General features: G+C 44.0%; 1 protein-coding gene across 2 annotated transcripts in view; it reads right to left on the reverse strand.

The window, feature by feature from the left end:
- CALN1 (calneuron 1) overlaps positions 1 to 21,483 on the reverse strand; it is a 457,364-nt gene that overhangs the window by 152,458 nt on the left and 283,423 nt on the right. For both annotated transcript variants that reach the window (XM_024764136.1, XM_024764135.1), the window contains one exon: positions 13,546 to 13,658. In XM_024764136.1, the coding sequence (XP_024619904.1) occupies positions 13,546 to 13,658 (113 nt within the window). The remainder of the gene's footprint in view (positions 1 to 13,545; positions 13,659 to 21,483) is intronic.

The following is a 21,483-nucleotide window of genomic DNA, read 5'->3' on the forward strand; positions in this document are numbered from 1 at the left end:
AAAAAAAAAAAAAAAAAGACTATAACTAAATCAAGATGGGATTCTTAAAAATGTTCAAGTAACCTGCAGGAAGATAAGACAAGAAAAACAAGAACCAAGAGAAAAATAACAGAAGGGCAGACTTACACACTTCAAAAATTAAATAGAAATAGTCAAATTACATCAATCAAAAAACAGGCTGACAGAACAGACAAAAAACACAGCTCAATTGTATGCTGTTTACAAGAAACTTACTACAAATTCAACAACATAGGTAGGATAGAAAAAGGTATACCATACAAATATTAATTTTAAGAAGCAGGAGTGGCTATGTTAATATCCATCCAGTAGAGTAGACTTAAGAGCAAGCAAAGTACTAGAGGCAAAGAGGACATTACATAATAGTAAAAGGATCAGCCTACCAAGAAGATCAGTAAGCGTACATATGATCTTAAATGTGGACCCACCAAAAAAACAGAGACCCAAAATACATGAAGCCTGTACCTGCCCCCTTCTCACTACCCAGCTGCTCCCACCCTAGTGTAAGCCATCAGCATGTCTCTCCTACTTTTGAAATAACTTCCTGAGTCCCCAGCCCCATTCTTCCCCCCATATTCCTTCCACACAGCAGTAGTGATGTTTTTTGCATGTAAATTAAAATATACCACTCCATTGCTTAACATACTCCAAGTAGTACTGCTTCTACATAAAATCACACCCAAACTCCTTGTCTTGATGGGACCTGAGACACAGCGTTCTCCCCTAAGGGTCAATTCACTATTAATAGCAACAAAACCCTCAATTTAAGAATCTGGGAACATAGCTGTCCAAAAGAAAGACTACATTTCCCAACATGCCTTGCTGCTGGGTGTGGCAACATAACCAACTTCTGGTCAAACACGTGACTAACTTCTGGCCAAGGGGACATACGTAGAAGTGCTGGGTGCAACTTCTTCAAAGACTTGTGCTCCCTTTCCCTTCCTTGGCTTTCTGATGGGTGGAGCGCAGATGTGGACATAAACTACATGGATAGGGCAACACTCTAGGATTTCAGAACAATGAACCAGATGGCAGCAGAGAGCTTGGTGAGAGTGATTTATATCTGCTTCTATTCTGTTAGATTGCTCTCAATCACATTCTGCTGAACCTAGATCCCCACGCAGAGCCCATGGTGTCCCACAAGAGCTGATCTCTACCCCAGCATCTCCAACCTCATCTCCAACCACTTGCCCACCAAGCTGGAGTCAAGCTTCTCCCTCCTCAGGGCCCTAGAATTTGCTGTTGCCTCCCGGTGGTGAGCACTTACCCCACAGCTTGCACAGCTGGACCTTCCTCACGATTTAGGGGTAAGTTCAAACATCACCTCCTCAGAGCAGTCTTCTCTTCACACTCTGTTTAAAGCTGTGTAGTACCTACCCTGACTGCCCTCGATTATATCATCCTATTTTATGTACTTCAAAGAACTTAATATTATCTGAGTTTATCTTATTTATTATTATCCATTGCTTTAATGTCTATCTCTCCCCTACCCTCTACACTAGAATATAAATTCCATGAGAACAAGAGACTTGTCTCTCGTTCACCACTATATCCACGCTGGCCCATAGAGGCTTTCAATAACACACACACACACACACACACATACACACACACACACACACACAGAGAAAATGACAGAAACAGAATTGAGATAGACCTTAATACTATCAATCTAAGACAGATTGAATAGATATAAAATAAACTAGGACATTCAAGATTTTAATTATTACTGGAAAGGGGGCATATATCAATAGTTCTACTTCCTACAAACTGTGAAAGCAGTGTATTTAGTTGTCATGTTTCATTTGCAGAAACTGAACACATACTGAGATGCAGTAAATGAACACAGTAGATAGCATGAAGAAGCGATGACATAAGTGATCTTCTATGACTACAGTGCAATAAAATGATAAATTAATAACAAATGTTTAAACATAGTATGAAGTAATATTATCCCAAATAAATACTGAGTGAAGAAAGATTAATTATAATTACAGACCACAGAGTAAATGGTAGACACTACACATCAAAATCTCAGGACGGTGATAAAGCTATACTAAGAGGAAAATTCACATCTAAATTCTTTCATGAATAAAAAAAGATAAAACTAGGTGAAATAGTCATTTAATGCAGAAGTTTATAAATAATAACAACAAGAGAATAGGAAAAAGGAAGTGAAGATCAAAGTTGAAAATACCAGAATAGGAAACAGGAAAAAAAAAAAAAGAATTGTTAATTAAGTTGAAGAGTACATTTTTTCCAAAAAATCAATAAAATAGACAAATTTCTGGCAAATCAGATGAATAAAAAATGAGAAAAACAAAAATTACAATTAAGAGAGGCTATAACGATGGTAAAATAGTACTTGCAAAGAAGATTTTAAACAATACTATGTACAAGTAAATGCTAATAAATTAAGTAATTTTGAGAAATTGGAAACTTCCTGAAGATAATATAAAATTTCAAAGTAGAGTAACAAATAATTAAAACTTATCATTAAGAAATACCTCAAAAAAAAAAAAATCCCCAAACCAAAACCGAAAACCCTACCACTAGATCAAGGTAGTTTTATGAAGTAACCTGCTCAAATTTAAGGTCATAAATAAATTCCATACTGTAGAATTTATTGTAGATCGGCAAAAAAGAAAGTCGACAAATTAATTTTATCATGCTAGAATAACTATGTTTCAAAACCTGACAATGACACTTATAGTTTTGTGCAAACTACAGGCTCCTTTTATTTATGAATACAGATGAAAAAACTCAAAATTGATGGCAAATCAAAGTTTTAAATTACACTAGAAATTTAAATTATATTAAGAAAATAACCTGCCATAACAGCAAATGTAAATCCTAGGAACGTACATTAGGGAACTTAGTAATCATTAAATCATATCGGTAAGTGAAAACAAGAATAATCCCATGATCCTCTTATTGGAGATTAAAAGGACATTTGGTAAAAGCTATCATATATTCACAATTTAAAAAACTATTGGTAAGTAAGATGTCAATTTCCTAATATCACATTTCACCCTTCTTGTGTATTATTAATACACAGGTTTCAGTCAATACAAATGGAACCAAGATAGACACTGCCAGAAAGGAGGAAACAAAATCACTGCAGTTTGTGGACAAAGTCCCAGCAGACATAGAGAACCTGAGAAAATCTCTAATTCTGTAATGAGAATTTGCTAATTCTCTCATGAGTGAATTCAGTAAGGAAGCAAGATAAAAGCCAGAATCCCCAAAACTGCTTTCCACTATACTGGCAGAAAGTGGTTAGAAACATGCAATGAAAAAATCCTATTTGCAATAGTAAAAATAGAAAAAAAAAATAGACAGTGGTACGGCCACAAGCAAGCATGGGGTCTACAGCCCAGTGTGTAGCCGAGTGAGGGCCAGGAGCTTGGACCAGATGGAAGAGTTACTGTGGTCACTTCTCCCTGCCACCCTGGTGCATCTGTGAACCTCAGAAACTCGGTCCTGTGGCATCAAGATCATTGGAGCCATGGTCAGAAGGTGTGTCTAGCAAATACTGTATGATATCACTTATGTGTAGACTCTAAATTCGTCAAACTCACAGAAGCAGGCAGTGGTATGGTGGTTGCCAGGGGCTGGGAATAGAGGTGGAGAGGTGATGGTCAAAGGGTACAAAGTTTCAGTTGTAAAAAAAAATAAACAGAAACCTCAATTAAATAGAGTTGGGAGACCAGAAGGGGGAGCTCTCATGCCCTGTGATGATAGCAGAGCCCAAGAAGACTCATTTCCTGACAAGAAAAGCCCTGGACCCTTTGTTTACTATAGCCCTCCCAACTTCCTTTTCCTCTCTATAAAAGTGTCTCCTTCCCTGGCCATGGGGGGGGGGGTTTGCACGTGGCTCACCATGGTTGCAGACCCTGAATTACAATTCTCTACTGATCCTCATCCCAAATAAACCCACCTTTGCTGGAGAAATATCTGGCAGTCTGTTTATTTCAGGTCAACATAAGAAAAGTTCTGGAGATCTATTATATGGCGTAGTGCCTACAGCTAACAATACTGTATACTTAAAATTTGCTGAGAGGGTAGATCTTATGTTAAGTGTTCTTACCACACACAAATAACAACGACAATAATAATAAGGTAAGAGAAATCTTCAGGGGGAGATGGATGCTTATGGCCTTGATGGTAGTGATGGCTTCACAGGTGTATAGTTATCCCCGAACTCTTTGAGTTGTGTACATTAAATATGTACAGCTTTTATATGTCAACAATAACTCAAGAAAATGGTTTTTTTTTTAAAAAGTGCCACCAGGACACCACCCCTGAAGCACAGGAGACCCTTGTCCCCTTCAGAAGCCTGCCTTTGGGTGCCGCTTGTGGGTTTTAGAGGATTCATCTGCCTGACCGCAAGAGGTCCCCACCGGCTTCACGCCTGTCTTGTTCCTTTCTCTGCTCCCCCTGAACTTGAATGCAAGTTTCTACCGTTGATAGAATCAGTCCCCATTTAGGTACCTTTTAATGAAAATTTATGCTTTTCTGAGGTCTACAGTATATACATATTACATATAAACCCTGTGTGTTAGCTCCTTAAGGGTAAGTAGATTGAATAAAAGAAAATAACTTCACATAAAACTTGGGAAGATTTCATTGGACCTAAGAATTAAGTTACTGGGGCCAGGACCTTCCTGATAATATGACCTTTTTCCTCTTTTTGGCTGAGATAACTTGTCAACTCAACCCAGCCACAGACTCATCATGAAATTATTTAGAAATAATATTTAAAATTACTTTCAATTTATTTTTCTGATTATGAAATCGATTCAGACATTCTTCTAAAGGGTAAGTTTTCGGCATACTAAATGGATATAAGGCAACTGATACAGTGGGGGGCTGCAGCCGGCCTCAGGCATTCTGTGGCTTCTACAACAAGGGGCCACCCAGCTGCTTTGGGTGGTGGCTGCCTCTCAGAGGCTTCAGCCTGAATTCCTTTCCTCCTGGCAGTGGCGGTTGCCATTTTGACTGGATGCTTGTGTACTCTCATGTAAAGTTTGTGCTTTACTTACCATAACAGTGGGCAAGTGTATTAGAAAATCCAATCACTTTTTTTGCCACTGAAAACAGCTGTTTTACAATGTGATTTTGTTAATTTGAGACTTCGTTAACTTTGCTGAATAATAACAGAATAGATCCTATGGCCAAATTGCAGAAATTTTGGAAAATACATACAAGGACAAAGAAAATTTACATTCACCTTTATTCCAATCCATAATAATTAGTAGCGTCAGAATTATTACATTTTCCCACTGGACAGCTACATGTAAAAGAATGAAATTAGAACACTTCCTAACACCATACACAAAAATAAACTCAAAATGGACTAAAGACCTAAAAGGCCAAACACTATAAAACTCTTAGAGGAAAACTAGGTAGAACACTCTATGACATAAATCACAGCAAGATCCTTTATGATCCACCTCCTAAAGAAATAGAAACAAAAACAAAAATAAACAAATGGAACCTAATGAAACTTAAAAGCTTTTGCACAGCAAAGGAAACCATAAACAAGACCAAAAGACAACCCTCAGAATGGGAGAAAACATTTGCAAACGAAGCAACTGACAAAGGATTAATCTAGAAAATATACAAGCAGCTCATGCAGCTCAATATCAATAAAACAAACAACCCAATCCAAAAATGGGCAGAAGACCTAAATAGACATTTCTCCAAAGAAGATATACAGATTGCCAACAAACACATGAAAGGATGCTCAACATCACTAATCATTACAGAAATGCAAATCAAAACTACAATGAGGTATCACCTCACACATTATTACATTTTCCCCAGTTTTTGTCTCTGTATGAATATACATGGATATATAATAGAGGTAGAACAGCAATGTAATTATACTATAAATTAAATCTCTAGACTGTAAAGTGAAAATATTATTTTAAATAATTGTACAATATTCCATCTTTGTAAGTGCATCTCTGACTAATTTCATATGCAGAGTCTTAGATGTAGAATTATTTTTAGTTATAGGGTTTAACATTGGAAAAGTTGTAGCTAAGTATCACCAAATAGTTTTCAGAATAGTTTTACCATGTACGTTTCTACCATTAGTATATGAGTTTGCCCATTTTATCTTACTCTTGACAGTACTATTATCATATGTTTTATTCTTTTCCAACCTGATAGGTGAAAACTGTTCTCCAATTACTATTTTAGTTTATATTCCTTAGATTTCTAGTGAGGTTGAAAATTGTTTTAATATGTTTGTTTTAAGTATCAATTGTCTGTTATTCCTTATCCCATTTTTCTATTGTCATATCTAGACGTTTTCATATTTTTTAGAAATGCTCTTCACATATACCTTAGCCTATTAATTGCTGTATTTTTCCTATTACTTTTTGAAATATTCTTTCAACTTAATAGTTTAACAGTTTTTATTTATGATTCTTCCATTGCTTTAATGCTTAGAAAGGCATTTCCTGCTTAGAAAATTAGTTACATGTTGACATGTAATTCCTCCATCTTTTAAAAACAGTTGAAACATATACTGTTATATAGACTAAAGACCAATGACGTTTGTGAATATGGATAAATGAAAGAAAAACCCAAATTACCAAGGTCTGAGTAGTAAGCCTGACCAGATGCCTGCCCCGTATGCCAGGATCACTGAAATCTCAGCGGCTCTCAGACTCCAGGGAGCATCAGAGTCACCTGGAGGGCGTATTGAACTCCTGGAAGCCGGCCCCACCCTGGAGTTTCCGGTTCAGTGTTACTTGGGTGGGGTCCAGGAATTTGCATTTCTAAGGAGTCCCAGGTGATGCTGATGCGGCTGGTTCAGGAACCACACTTTGAGACACTAATGTTTTCCACGCTCCATATTTCACAAGCAGTAAAATCGCTTTGGGGATTCAAATGTTCGCTGTCAGTCTAACAGGCCTTGTGATGCACATGGCTGCTGAAAGCTATTTAGCTCCTGTGAGATGATTAAGAACAGCAAACTCTGACAGAGTGGCACGTTGACAAAATACTGGGGGGAGGACCATCCCGTTGGTGCCAGATTGGATGTGAGGAGAGACTCAGCCTGCTAGAATGCAAGTTATCCTTCAAAGAACAAAAGTCAAAGTCCTGGAATTTTCTAGGTCTTGGCCCCGTGCAACAAATACCTTATATGAATGAATATGATTTCTTCTGTTTCATTTGCTTTCCCTGCAAATTTTATCCACAGTCGACCTCATGGGACAGGTAATCTACAGTTTCACAGATGAAAACACTGTAGGTATTTAATAAATATTTGACTAGCTGGGGACTATATTTTCTTCCCTTTAATTTTCTTTTTCTGATTATAGAAATAATGCACGCCTATTGTCAAGCTTTTGAAAAATACAGGATGTGATCACCCATCATCCTATCACATGAAACAACACTGTCAATATTTTGATATATTTCTTTCCAGTTCTTTTATGCATAACAGATTTGGGATCATACTGTACCTGGAGCTTTGTGTAATGTTTCTTTCCTGTGTTGTGAACATGGAATGTCAAGTATTCTGAACCGAGTCAAGAATTTTACAGATTTTTTTCTGATATGGACCATTTTTTAAAAGTCTTTATTGAATCTGTTACAATATTGCTTCTGTTTTATGTTTTGGTTTTTTGGCCCTGAGGCATGTGGGATCTTAGCTCCCCAACCAGGGATCGAACCTGCACCCCCTGCATTGAAAGGTGAAATCTTAACTACTGGACTTCCCTGCCAGGGAAGTCCCGGGTCAAGAATTTTAAACTGAGCTCCCTGTCCATCTCAGCCATGGCCCTGGAACCAGCGCATGAAATGTCCCAAGCTAAAGCCTGGGACCTGGGCTGGGGAGGATGGGCCTCTGGATCAGAGCATGGAACAGAGAGAGATCAAGAGTCTAGGGCCAAACCAGAAGTGGAAACCCGAAAAGACATGAGGCCAGAGTAAGAATTTGGGATGGAGGGACAGCGGCCAAGCATGGAGAGGTACCTGGGGAGCAGCTGCAGGTATTGTATTTCCCCAGCTGTGTCTTCTCCCACCAGTGGGGGAGGAATGGACAGATGGAAAGGATGCTGAGCAGGCCTGTGGGTGAAGTCGGGGTGGCAAGCAGGCCTTGATCTAGACCAAGTCTGGGGACGGCTGCCCCAGGCACTTTTATGTTAGGATAACTTTCAGTGTCTTGGACGTTGCATATAGCTGTGAGATAAACTAGCTATGACAACGACCTGCTTGCATGTGGACAAGCGAAGGGTACTCTGGAGCACAAAGACCAGGCAGCCCTGTGAGTTTCTTAGTTCTCGATCTCCAGCCCCAGATCCATTCCCATACATCTAGCATCATCCAGTGAACAGATCCATTTGCATAAATATTAATGCTTCATTTCTTAAGTCAGAAACTCTGAGTCAAGTCTTAATGAATGAAGTCGGATTGTGAATAAGATAAAAATGTGAGTCAAGAAGCCGACACCGGGCTTCCCTGGTGGCGCAGTGGTTGAGAGTCTGCCTGACAGGACTCATCTCTTTCTTCAGAGGGAGAAGAGTTTAATGGAAGTGTTGGCTGGACCTAGGATAGATCAGTAGTGCTGCATGATCTCCCGTGATGCTTGTCATTTCCTTTGCCATTGTGTGCTGTCTGCAAGCTCACGGCGGAACCCAGCTAGCACAGCGCTGGAGGTCAAGGAGGAGAAAAGATGAAGGGCTGCTGTGGGGACTCAGGTGAAGCTGAGACGCAGATGCCCCTTCCACCCGGGAGCATTTGTTGCGTTAAAGACACAGTCTTGGGCACAAGTGGCCTCATGGTGTGTGGTGTGAGTGACTGGCGGAACAAAGTGACTTTGAGGACCCTGCTCCTCTGCGATTGCAATGGACCTGAAGCCATGAGCATGAAAGCCCTCCCCGCCCATCCTGAGCCCGGCCCCCTCAGCCCCTCCCTCCCCTTCTCTCTACCATTAACATACACCAAGTCCTAAGGCTGATTCCAAAAATAATTTCACAAGCCCTGCTCAACTACATCACAGCAGTAACAGCCAACACACAGAACTCTGATGAGTGAAGGGAAAGAAGACGATAAGAATTTCAGGGGCTTCCCTGGTGGCGCAGTGGTTGAGAGTCCGCCTGCCGATGCAGGGGACACGGGTTCGTGCCCCGGTCTGGGAAGATCCCACATGCCACGGAGCGGCTAGGCCCGTGAGCCATGGCCGCTGAGCCTGCGCGTCCAGAGCCTGTGCTCCGCAGTGGGAGAGGCCACAACAGTGAGAGGCCCGCGTACCAACAACAACAACAACAAAAAAAAAAAAGATAAAGAATTTCACAAGTTATTATTTGCTACGTAAGAGAGAGGTTCTGAACTGGCTACCAAGAAATCTGTGAGCCTCACACCCAGCGGACCGAGTATCCTGGGAGGATGGAGACTCTGAGTCGTAGCCCTCAGACCAGCCTCTTTGGAAAGGAGGCTGCATAGCCAATTACACTCCCCCCTCGCTGACACCAATTTCTCACAAAGAGCCGGAGGCTCACAGCTTTCGGGATGAGCACCAACTGATAAATAGCTGCTTTTGCAGAATCCCGTTTGACTTTATTTTACCCTCGGCACCGTAGGCTAGAATGCCAGTAAGGAGCGAGCACTGAGAGCTAATTATTTAATTAGCAAGGTGAGCCTAGGACCTGGTGGGATCACTTCTCAGAACACAGAGAACAGCCATGGTCACAGATTTCCTCTAAGGTAGGAAGAAACCAAAGCCTAGGGAAAATGAAAGGCTGTGGCAGCAATGTCAGGTCAGAAGTTGAAGTCCAATTACAGAATCATCCCCCTTTGTGGTAGCCAGTCTCCAAGGTGGTCCCCAATGACCCCTGCCTCCCGGTAATCACTGGGAGGTAGTCCTCTCCCCACCGAATGGGGATGACCTGTGTAACCAACAGGATATGGCAGAAATGATGGAGTTTGACTTCCAGTGCTAGGTCAGAAAAGACATGACAGCTTCTGCCTTGTACTCTCTTGGAGCATTTGTTTTTCTGGAAGCCATCTGCCACGTCATAAGGGCACTCAGGCAGCACCACGGAGAGGTCCGTGTGGCAAGGACCTGAGGCCTCCTGCCAACAGCCAGCATCACCTTGCCAGCCACGTGAGCAAGCACCTGAGAGCACATTCTCCAGCCCCAGTCAAGCCTTCAGATGATCACAGCCCCAGCCAGCATTTTGACTGCAACCTCATCGGAGACCCTGAACCAGAACCACCCAGCTAAGCTGCTATTGAATTCCTGACCCACAGAAACAGTGAGATAGTAAATACTTCCTGCTTTGTGTCACTAGCTTTTGGTGTAATATATTATGGAGCAATAGATCACTAATACGGCCTTCCAAGTGTACCATCATGTCTGCTTCCACAGGAAACTGACTTTTGTCCCTCACAGGAAGCCTTGTCAGTGTCTCAAATGGACGGTCTTCTCCTTTCTAGAATATCAGTAACTCCTGATATCAAAATCTCCTGCCTGGAAATTCAGAGGCAGAAAGCTGCCTCTCTGCTGCTCCTCTTCTAGACCATCTTCAACCACAGCAGCAAAGTAAACACTCACGTGTACACAGACACACGTGCACACATACACCTGTGCGCACACAGAGCTTTCTTTTAAACCTGAAAAATCACTCAAGTGCTGGGAATATGAGCTTTTTTTCCAGGAAGGACCAGATGCTCTGAGTACAGTTTTCTCACACTGTCACTGAATGGGCAGACGGGGGGCGGGCAGCAGAGAAGGCTGACTATCAAGAATGGGTTGACGGTCTTTCTCCTTTGCTAGTCGTCAAAGTCTGAGCTGGGGGAGCGCCGGCAGGAGAGGAAGTCACAGCCACCAGTCCACACGGTCCCACATTCGTTTAGATATTTCAGAATTGCATTTTCCCGTTTTATTCTCTTTTTCCCATCCCCTTTATCACCCTGGGTGAGGGGGAGGGTCTTTGGTAAGGCAGAAACGCAGAGCCTTCATGAGCATAGTAGCATGTCCCAATTATGCAAGAGGCAATCAATATATTAGAAAGGAAATATTTCCTCGTGTAGATGCTCTACTGGGAAGAATCTGGCAGATGTGAGGCCTCCACTTAAGATATAATTAAGTACCTGCAGCTCCTTCCCCTTCAGGATCGGGGCCAGGAAGAATGCTTAGAGCCTGGAAGGGCTTGCAGCATCCTTCTAGGCTAGAGTGGGCCCTGAAGACAGAGGCAAAGGGTAGAAAGCATCCAAAGGGTAGAAAGCATTCAGAAAGCGCAGGGAAGAAGAGAAACCGAGAAGAGAAATAACTCCCAGATGTCCAAACAGAGCACATCTGTATGGGCTGCAAGAGGCCAGGTGGGAAATAATGTTTCTCCATCTTGTTAACTATATGCTCACTTTTTTTTTTTTGCTGCATGCGGGATTTTAGTTCCCTGACCAGGTATCGAACCCGTGCCCCCTGTATTGGAAGCACGTGGTCTTAACCACTGGATCCCCAGGGAAGTCCCACTATGTGCTCACTTTTGATTTTGGCCAGTGGAGTCCACCCGTCTATCTTTCCACATCGAAAGGTTACCTGAGCGCTGAAATATTCTGATCATGTGGCAAGTAGGGTCATGGAGGTCCTTCTCTAGGGAGAGTCACGGCTGATCATAACCACAGGGAGATGATGTTCTCCTGATGGGTATCAGCAGTGTGGAGGTCAGACGCCATGTCTCACTCTCCCCTGCCCTGGCTATCCTCCAGGACAAGGTCCTGTCTCTCTGGTCATCTTCAGGTATACGACTTTCCTTGTTGAGCTCATCCTTGACTATAGTTTCACCCACTAGCTCTGATGAATCCCAAATCTGGGTTCCCAGCCCTGGCCTCTCACCCATGATCCATCCTTGATTTCAGCCCTGCATAGACTTTCCTTGGTGACTGACCCTCAAAGTGTCCAATTTAGAATTCAACTCCACAAAGATGTCTTTTCTCTATGATCGTATTCCTGGCAGTAGTAGCCAGTTGGGAAACTTGGAGTCAGTCATCTCAAGCCTTCTCTCCTCAGGCTCTAAATCCACTCTGCCAGTGGATCCTGAGCTCTTTCGCTTTCAACCATATCTTCCTCATGGTCAGTGACTTTCCTGTGCTCATTGCCTCCACCTTTTTTCAAACTCTCATTGTGACAGGCTGGGGATGCTCTCTTTTCTTTCTTTTCTCACTTAATCCCCCACCTATTTCAAGGTTTGAAGCAAGTACCCCCATTTCCTGAAGCCTTATCTGACCTCTCAAGACCACATGTGTCTCCTTTCTTGAACTTCTATTCATTTTATTTAAAAAAAAGTTATTGAGTGTCTGCTGAGTACATGGGCTAACTGCTGAGGGCACCACAACAATGAAGTCCCTGGCTGCAAGGAGATTACAGTCTAGTAACCATCAAGCCAATTAATTACTCTTTGTTTTCTCTCTTAGTTGTGTTTCCCCAACCAAATTATTAAACAGCCAGGACTGTGTCTTAAGCATCTTTTGTAAAACCCATAATGACTGTTAGACTACAGGGCCAGTAACAAGTTCTTACTAAGTACTTGTTGGTTATATGCGAGATGGGTAGCAGAATAAGACTAGAGATATATGTCAACTGCAATCCTTATCTAGAGATACAGAGAAGTATCTTTGGTTAAGGAAAAGAACACATCAAGAAATTAAAGAAACCACACCGTGTTTGAATGGTATTTTACATGTTTAAACAGTAATTCAATTTAACTTGACAAATTAACTCAATTTTTTTTTCTTTTTTTTTGGCTATGCTGTGCAGCATGCGTGATCCCACTTCCCTGACCAGGGATTGAACCCACGCCCCCTGCAGTGGAAGCATGGAGTCCCAACCACTGGACCGCCAGGGGAGTCCCTAATTTTTTAAAATAATTATTGATGAGTCATTCCCCAAATTCCATAGTCACAAAATAATAGTCACATTTTAAGACTAAAGAACTAATATAGAGAAATGATTTATAGCACAATTAATCATTTGAAGGTATTATTTGGAATTTCCTAAGAGATTTTACAAGAGAGAAATAGAAGCAAATTGAGAAGCATCAAATGCAAATTTTTAGATAAAACCATTCTGTCCTATTAAGAGTATTGCTAGGATCCAAACACACAAGGCAACCATGCCATCGTCCCAGCAAGGATCTGCTGGAACCAGGGACAGAGTGGGCTCAGGTAATACCAGTATGTCCTTTCTAAGTGTCCCCAGGAAAAAGTCTTTTGTGAATCAGAAGTGGAGGAATCTCATTTCTCCAAAATGTAAAACTATTTTTGATATAAGGGAAAATAGGGAGATATTTCACTCTTCCAAGCCTTAAATGAGTATAGTTTTGATTCTTTGTTCAGGGGGCCTAGTATGGATCTCAACTTAGATGTCCAGTTCAAGGAATGTATGTCACCCAAGCCCAGAAGGGAGCTTCACGTGCTGAACAGAAGCTCAAGAATTCACAGTCAATGTGAGTCCCAGACACATGTTTACTGTCAAACTTAATTTTTCAAAAAATTCTTACTCACCTGCCAGAATATGCTATCTATTGTGTTTCCAAGAAAACCATCGCGACCTTCTGAAGACACCAGTTTGGGGCCAAGGATTGTCATGAATTCATCAAAATCCACCTGACCATCCCCTGGAAGGAGAAGATATAAATACGAGTTGAAAAGTAGCTGAAATTGACCTACTGTACCCAATGAAATAAACATCTCCATGCTTTTCTCCATGGCATGACCTCAATCAATGAAGAGCTGAAACCATTTCTGAAAATTGGGCTTCATTCTTAAAATACCAAAAGAAATACAAGAAATTCGCAACCGTGAGTACCTCTGATACCTCATATTCCTAATCATTTGTCAGGATTTGTGTCTAAATGCCCAACCAACACCTCCCACTTAAATGGCCACAGCTTCACACCTGCTGTACCTGGACCCCAAATTGCCCAGCTGTACAGGAGAGAAATCACATCTTCATCCCTATCTCTTCCTTCATCCTTGCCAATCACACATAAATTCAGTCATCAAGTCTTACTGATTTCACTTCTTAAATACCTGTGGCTGCTCCACCTTTTTTGTTAATCCAATTGCTAGTCCATTTCCAAAAAGACTGTGGTGGGAAAATGCTTCCAAGAATGAATGTTCCTAGTTATAATTACAATGTTACTAGTAAAATGGCATTTGCCCTCATACTCTCACCTCCACACTCTCTTCCAGACAGTTGCGTTTACTTCCCCAAATCATATGTGACCGTGCTTTTTTCCCCAAAGCATATCTGTCCGTGCTTTATAAACTTCAAAGGCATCTTTGACCAAAAATAAGGAAACCACCTCGGGATGGTATTCAAGTCCCACTATTCCTTTTGACACGCTTTGCTTCCCACCTCTGCACAGAATGCCATGCTCTTTCAGAGCTCCATGCCTCTGTACATGCTGTTCCCTCCATCCGGGATGCCCTTCCCCATTTGTCTACCTGGTGATCTCTAACTTGTTCTGTACAATGGAGCTTAAACATCATGTTCTCTTTTTGTATTTTTCCTGACCCTTCCTCATCTCACTAGACAGAGTTGGGCACTTTCTTCTGTCCCTTCTACTAATTTAGTGTGCATCTATTTAGAACAGATCACCCTATATCTCAGCCACTAATTTGCACACCTACCTCCCACCTGGATTGTGAGCTCTGCAAGGCCAGGGACCCAGTCTGAAACTTCTCTATATCTGACACCATGGTAGGCACTCAATATGCACTTAGAGAATGAATGACATTTCCTGCTTGTTTGTTTTTCCTTTGCTCAGTTCAACATGCATTGGATCTTTCATACTAGAGCTGACACTGACCAAAGGTGAACTTGAGCCAAATTAGACAAAATTAGACCTTCAGGGTACTGTCTGAGCCTCAATGACTCATCAGTGTGGCATTCTGCACCCTTAGGACGGCTCAGGAGGGTGTCTCCACCAAGAGCTCACCACATCTTGGCCCCAGGCAGGGACAGTCCAGGTGTCTGCATACATGTTTGCCAAAGTGCAGACACATCAATCCACTCCTGGAGTGCAATCGCCTTCCAAGAATCTTCATTGGAAACCTATTTCCAAAAGTCAAGCAGACGTCATCATCAAGACGTCAATAATTCAGAACAGACAGTCCAGGAACAGATCCCAGTGTAGAGAAAACTTCCCAGAGGACAGGGGAAGCATGACACGTCAGTAGGATGGACTACTGAGAGGAAATGGATGTATGTCTCACCTGTCAGCAAGACGAAAGGATCCAAAATTTCACCTTGGCTGGTCATCATAAGATGGCTAATTCAAGCAACAATGAGTTAGCATCTTGCCTTTCAAATGAGCAAATACTTATAAGAAAGAATACTGCTCCGTGCTGGCAGAGATGCAGATGAGAGATGGACTCTCTGACGCGTCTCTGGGTATATTCACCCAGATATTGACTAGCAGTGTTCAAGATGCTGTAACATTCTGGTTCTTTTGTACCTAACAACTTCACCTTTAAAGAAAAAGACAAAGCAAGGAAATGATCTTAAATGCAGACCAAGCTGTTTGCCCAAAGATAAGTCATCCAGTATTTGTGAAAGTGGAAAGTTGGCAGCTGGAGGAATGAGAGTGGCCCAGTCTTGCTGGCGTTCATACTGAGCGAGAACCGTGAGGCTCAGACAACCGCGCTTGTTATATACATGCGCTAACCCCCAGCTCACCCCAAGCCACTCCCACTAGTCAAAGCTGGTTCTGGATGACCAAAAAGCCTCAGGCCAGGGGGTGCATTCTCAAGAGAGAGAGCATCACCTTCCGTGAGATGGAAAGTGATTCTTAGGGGACCAAAAATAACTTAGATATTATGGTCTGTGGTCCTCCTAACGTCACAGCGTATAAACATATATACATACAGTATATCTGTCCAATTATAATAAAATGCCATGGGGTAAGGGCAACTAGGGAAACAAGTTTCTTAAAAGGCACCTGAGTGGGGGAGTGGCAGAACAAGAAGGAGGAACAGGACAAGAGGGAGAGGAAGAGGAAGTAGTTCAAGAAACCCTGGACTAGATAATGTCCCAGGTACTACGGCTCTCCTTCCGGGGCCCTCTCTCTGAGATGTTGGTCTATTAGCAGTGGGCATCATCCCAAGTGTCTGTCACCCAGGGCGAGGTCCAACAGTTCATAAAAGTTTAGAAGCTCGAGGGTGTGCGGAGATGGAAACAACCCAAGTGTCCATCATTGGATGAATGGATAAAGAAGATGTGGCACATATATACAATGGAATATTACTCAGCCATAAAAAGAAACGAAATTGAGCTATTTGTAGAGACCTCATGAGAACTTAACAAAAATATGTCCACCAGCTGGGCCACACCAGCTCCCGCCCATAGTGTCGTAGGCACCACTCTCCCCTGGGAGTCGAATGGGATGGGCTTGGGGGTCCACAGGACTTAGCAAAACACCTGCTTCTCAGCATGAGGCTGTCTTTAAACAATCTACCTTCCAGGTAGGAGGAGAGAGACCACCCACCTCTCCAAAGCCTCCCCCACCACTCCTGGTGATGGGAGAGCAGCATGTGGAACTGGCGCATTTCAAGGGTCCCCACGGAACTCTGGTCAAAGTCACCAGAGAGCACTCACGGACGGTGCCCTTGGCTGAGAACAGCAAACCCAAAGCTCACAAGCGGAGATGACGCTTCAAACTACATCCTGGCCGCAGTGAAGGGAGCAGCTTATTCACTACTCAGATCCTTGGCCAGAGGGGAAGTGCTTGGGTTGGGGGGCAGTGCTCAGGACCCCCTGGCAGTGCCAGCTGTAGTGCTGGTGCACGGGTGGCTTGGTAGAGCCTTTCTGCTACTTGGAGGAGAGTCTGGCTCACAGGAGGATCTGCTTCCAGCTGATAAGCAGATGACATTTGGAACTTCAGGTCTGTTATTGGTCAGAATGTGATTCTCCCCCAACCCCCCCCCCTTTTTTTTTTTAAACTATCATTGAGCCAAGGGAGATTCCTGCAGGCCCACAGTTGGAGAAATAATCAGGGTGGGGCCCCCTCAGCTATCTCTATCTGTCTTGGCATCTTCTCAGCTCTGGCTCCTGAGTATGTGTGTACATCGCACATTTTCTGCAGACCTGCAGTACACAAAGACTCCTCCTTTCACATACACAGCTCGACATCAGACCTGCCCGCAGTACAAAGGTTCTATTCAGATTTAGACTGAGGAAAACCTGTCTTCAGCAGATCCTAGTTTGAAGGACAAATAGGACTGGGTACACCCCACAAGCTATCAGTGCTGTTCCCAGAAGTCTGGCCCCCATGTCCCCACCCTCTCCCTGCATCCATTCCAGGAGAACTGAGATGAATACAATCTCAGAGACCAGTTTCTCCCTAAGCCCCTTGAACAGAAACCAGCCCCAGGCCGAGGCAAGGTCTGGGAAGTCTGATGATGACCTTGACATCTAACATACTGAGCAGTCACCATGCCGTGGCATCATTTAAAGAAATCGCCACACCCTAGTTCATTTAAGGCTGCCAGCGGCCCATTTTACAGATGAGAAAACTGAAGCACAGAGAGGTTCAGTAACTTGCAGAAGCTCACACAGGGGAGCAGAGCTGGGATTCCAAACCCAGCAGTCTGCCTATGCTTTTGCTGTCTCTCAGGAGGCCGGGCGATGTGTGGCTCTGTCAGAACACTATTCCCCCTGAACCCGGCGTTCCCTGGCTGGGGAGTGCTATGGCTGCCTGGCACACAGAGGCAAACTGAAATCTAAGTTGCTCTCTTGGGTCTCAGGTCAGCTGCTGGAGGTCTTTCTTAAGCATTTGAAAGAATGACAATAAGTAATAGGAAATACTGATTTGACATTTGCGATATGCCAGACGCTGAACTCAAGGCCTCACATATATTATTGTTTGATTCTATCCCAACACTATGAATAGGTTCCGCCCTTCCACATTTTGCCCTTGAGAAAATCTTGGCAAGAAGAGGTTAAAAGGAGCTAGGTCAAGGCTGGGAAGCTAGTAGGCACCAGCAAATGGATCAGCTTGGAACCCCTGATGCTAACCCCCGCGTTGCAAAGCCTCCCTCCGTGTCAGAGGCCCCAGCATAATTCCTAGCCCAGGTTCATATCGCTCTTCAAAGTTTGAGAGTTTAATATGTTTTCCTATCTGGGCCTTTGGGAAGAAATTTAGTAGGAATTTGGGAAGATGGCCTTTAGGGGCATTTAATGCAAATGACCACTGCCTGAAAGCTATTTGTTCCCCGAACTGCCATTCTGCCTGCAGCGAGGCTCTCAGTAATTCTCCTTGGATGGTCAATACTCTGAGGACCCAGGTATCTCACATACAACCCTCCAGGCATCCTCTTCCACCAAAAAGAATTGGTCTGACGAAGGAGCCCTGTGCAGGCCTAGCAGCATGACATGAGGCTGGCATTCCGGATTCGCAGTCCCCTAAAAACAAAGTGGGTATCTTCCCAGACTCCCCAACCTTTCACAGAATGCAGCGGATTCCGAATGCAAAAAACTTTACTTGGTTAAATTGTTTTACGAGTCTTGAACGGGCAAGTGAGTGCAGAGTGAAAGAATGAAATTCACGCCTACGGGGCCTCAGTCCCCCTCCACAAGCTTCCAAATATCATGATCCACTTAGCAAGACGCGCGGGAAGCTAACCTGCCCGGGACTGCGTCTGATTGCTTCCCACTGCTATGGAAGTCAGAGTAATGAACTTGAACGAGGGCAGCAAGATGAGGGAGGGCCAGGACTGCACAATATTCATTAAGACCAACCAGCTGAAACTTTCACCAAGAGCTAAACTAACAGTAAAAATCCCTGCAAAATAAAAGGAAGGAAAGAGGCGTATACAGAAAAAATGGTGCACTCGGAAGGGTAACGAGGAGACGGATTAGGAGCAGGAAGAAACGTCTGCCTGAGACTCCGCTCAAATCAACTGACTCAATTCCAGAAGCATGCCTACCAAGGAGCAGAAGAGCGGGCGATGTACGGTGGGGCAAGAAAGAGACGAACAGACACAGGCTTGCTTCCGGGAGGGCGATGTACGGTGGGGCAAGAAAGAGACGAACAGACACAGGCTTACTTCCGGGAGGTTGTAGTCCGAAACCTGGGACAGAATCAAGTGGGAGCTGGGACTTACCTAGAAGCACCGAGCTAGGGCAGCACCAAGCTGGGAGCAAAGGCTCCAATTAGGAAATTCTCAATGGCTCGGCAGTGTGCCCTCAATGGAGGGAAGGTTCTAATGAGCTGAAAGGGGAGATGAGGTGAGCACCCTGAACAACGTGGGGCCCCCAGGAAGGATGGAGGGTGGCTGGAACAGCAACCGCCCTCCCTTCACGCTGGATCCAGTGTTCCTATGGGAAGAGAACAGGATGAGATAAGCACTGCTGGTCCTCGATGCAGAGTCAGTGGAAAGGGTCCAAGTGGGGAGTAAGAGCATCACCCACCACCAACACCATCCAGTGAAATTCTTTTGCCTAATGCTTCAACCCCTCATAAAGTGTTAGGGACTGAACTATGCCCAGATTCATCTGCTGAAGCCCTAACTCCCCCACCCCCCACCTCCAGTGTGACTGTATTTGTTGACAAAGACTTGAAGGAGGTAATTAAGGTTAAATGAGGTCATAAGGGTGGGGCCCTAAGCCAATAAGACTGGTGTCCTTATAAGGAGTGGACGAGACACCAGGAGTGCAAGCACAGAGGAAAGACCATGTGAGGACACAGCGAGAGGGTGGCCATCTGCAAGCCAAAGAGTGAGCTCCCACCAGAAACCAACCCTGTCAGGACCTTGATCTTGGATTCCCAGCCCCTGGAACTGAGAGGAATAAATTTCTGTTGTTTAAGCCACCCAGGCTGTGCCGTTTTATTACCGCAGCCCGAGCTAACTAACACATCAAGGTAGGGAAGAACAATGGGCTCTTGGGAGACTTGGCGCTTTTTGCACTGTTCCTGTGAGTTAGAACCTAAAATTGAGACTTACGGGACTTCCTTGGTGGTCCAGTGGTTAAGACTTCGCGCTCCCAATGCAGGGGGCATGGGTTGGATCTCTGGTCGGGGAACTAAGATACCGCATGCCACATGGTGCAGCCAAAAAAAAATAATAAAAAAAATTTTTAATAAAAGAAAGTAAAACAGAGACTTAAGGGTGCCATTTTGATATCCTGTTACAGTCTAGGTAAGAGGCAGGAGAAAGGCACTGGAAAGGAAGAGTTTGAGAGGAGAACCAAGCATGAGAGGGGTGCCCTAGATAACAGGGGACACCAAGATTCAGTAAGGGGCTGACAGTTAGCCTCCAGTAGTGTTGACTGCCACAGGGAACCCAGTAGGATGAAGGCTGAGAAAGGGACATTGTAAGGATGATGACTGGACCTGGCGGCGGGGTGCCAAAACCAAGCCCTTGTCCCAACAGCAGCACCTGAATTTTTACAGAAAAGGGGCTCAGGAGCAGCGCCTTGGTTGGAAGGGGTCTACAGTTCTTCGGGTGGGATACATATTAGAGGGATCACACCCTGGATCACTGGGCTATGTATTGGAGGCATCTCAAGACCCACCCCCAAGTTCAACAGCTCACTAAGAGATTCCCAAGACTCAGAATATAGTCCTACTCACAGCTAGGATTTATTACCATGAAAGATTAGAAAGCACAATTATCAAAGAGAAAAGGTGACTGGGGTGAAGTCTGGAGGAAACCAGGCACAAGTTTCCAGAATCCTCTCCCAGTAGAGTCAAGAGGACATGCTTAATTCCGCCAGCAATGAGCAGTGGTAACATAGGCGAAATCCCGTCCACCAGGAGAGCTCACTAGAGTCCCGCTGTCCAAGGTATTTACTGGGGGCTGGTCAGGTAGGCAATCTGTCCCTGGCATGGACTAAAAGTCAAGACTCCCAGGAGGAAAGCAGGTGCTTAAACATAAACCATATTGTACGTACAGTGTAGGTGCAGTGAGCCACTTGTTTCTTTTAGGAATGATGGGGACGCTCCCCAAATCCAATCTCCCAGACACCAGCAGAGGGCTAACCTTGCAAGCAGGACTTTCAAAGGATAGCCTGTTGTGTTAACTCTTTTCTGAACACACCTCTACCTTCATTCTAAGGTCTCGAGTCATCGAGCCAAGACCACAGAAATCTGGGGAAATCAACATTTACACCTAGAACAGGAATAGATGCACGGCTTCTCATGGTTCAGAGTCCCTAATAATAGACCTCGCAGTGGCTGATGACACAAGGGACAGTCTTCCTAGATCCGAGAGGCTTGCCTCTGTGCAGCAACCCGGCTTGGCCGTTCTTCTGAAAGGACTAGCACAGTCCCTCCAACCTCTGCTTCTGCTCACAGAAGTTTACATACATCAAGTCCTCCTAGTTCCTGAACTGCCCCATCCTCAACCTGTCGGTCAAAGCAACACCAAGGCCCAGACAACCCCAAGCAGTGCACCTGCCTTCAGCATCCCGGGAAGCCCGTTTCCCATGAGAGCTGA

Source organism: Neophocaena asiaeorientalis, unplaced genomic scaffold (genome assembly GCF_003031525.2).
Source record: "Neophocaena asiaeorientalis asiaeorientalis breed wild unplaced genomic scaffold, Neophocaena_asiaeorientalis_V1.1 scaffold490, whole genome shotgun sequence".
NCBI classification, from domain to species: Eukaryota; Metazoa; Chordata; class Mammalia; order Artiodactyla; family Phocoenidae; genus Neophocaena; species Neophocaena asiaeorientalis.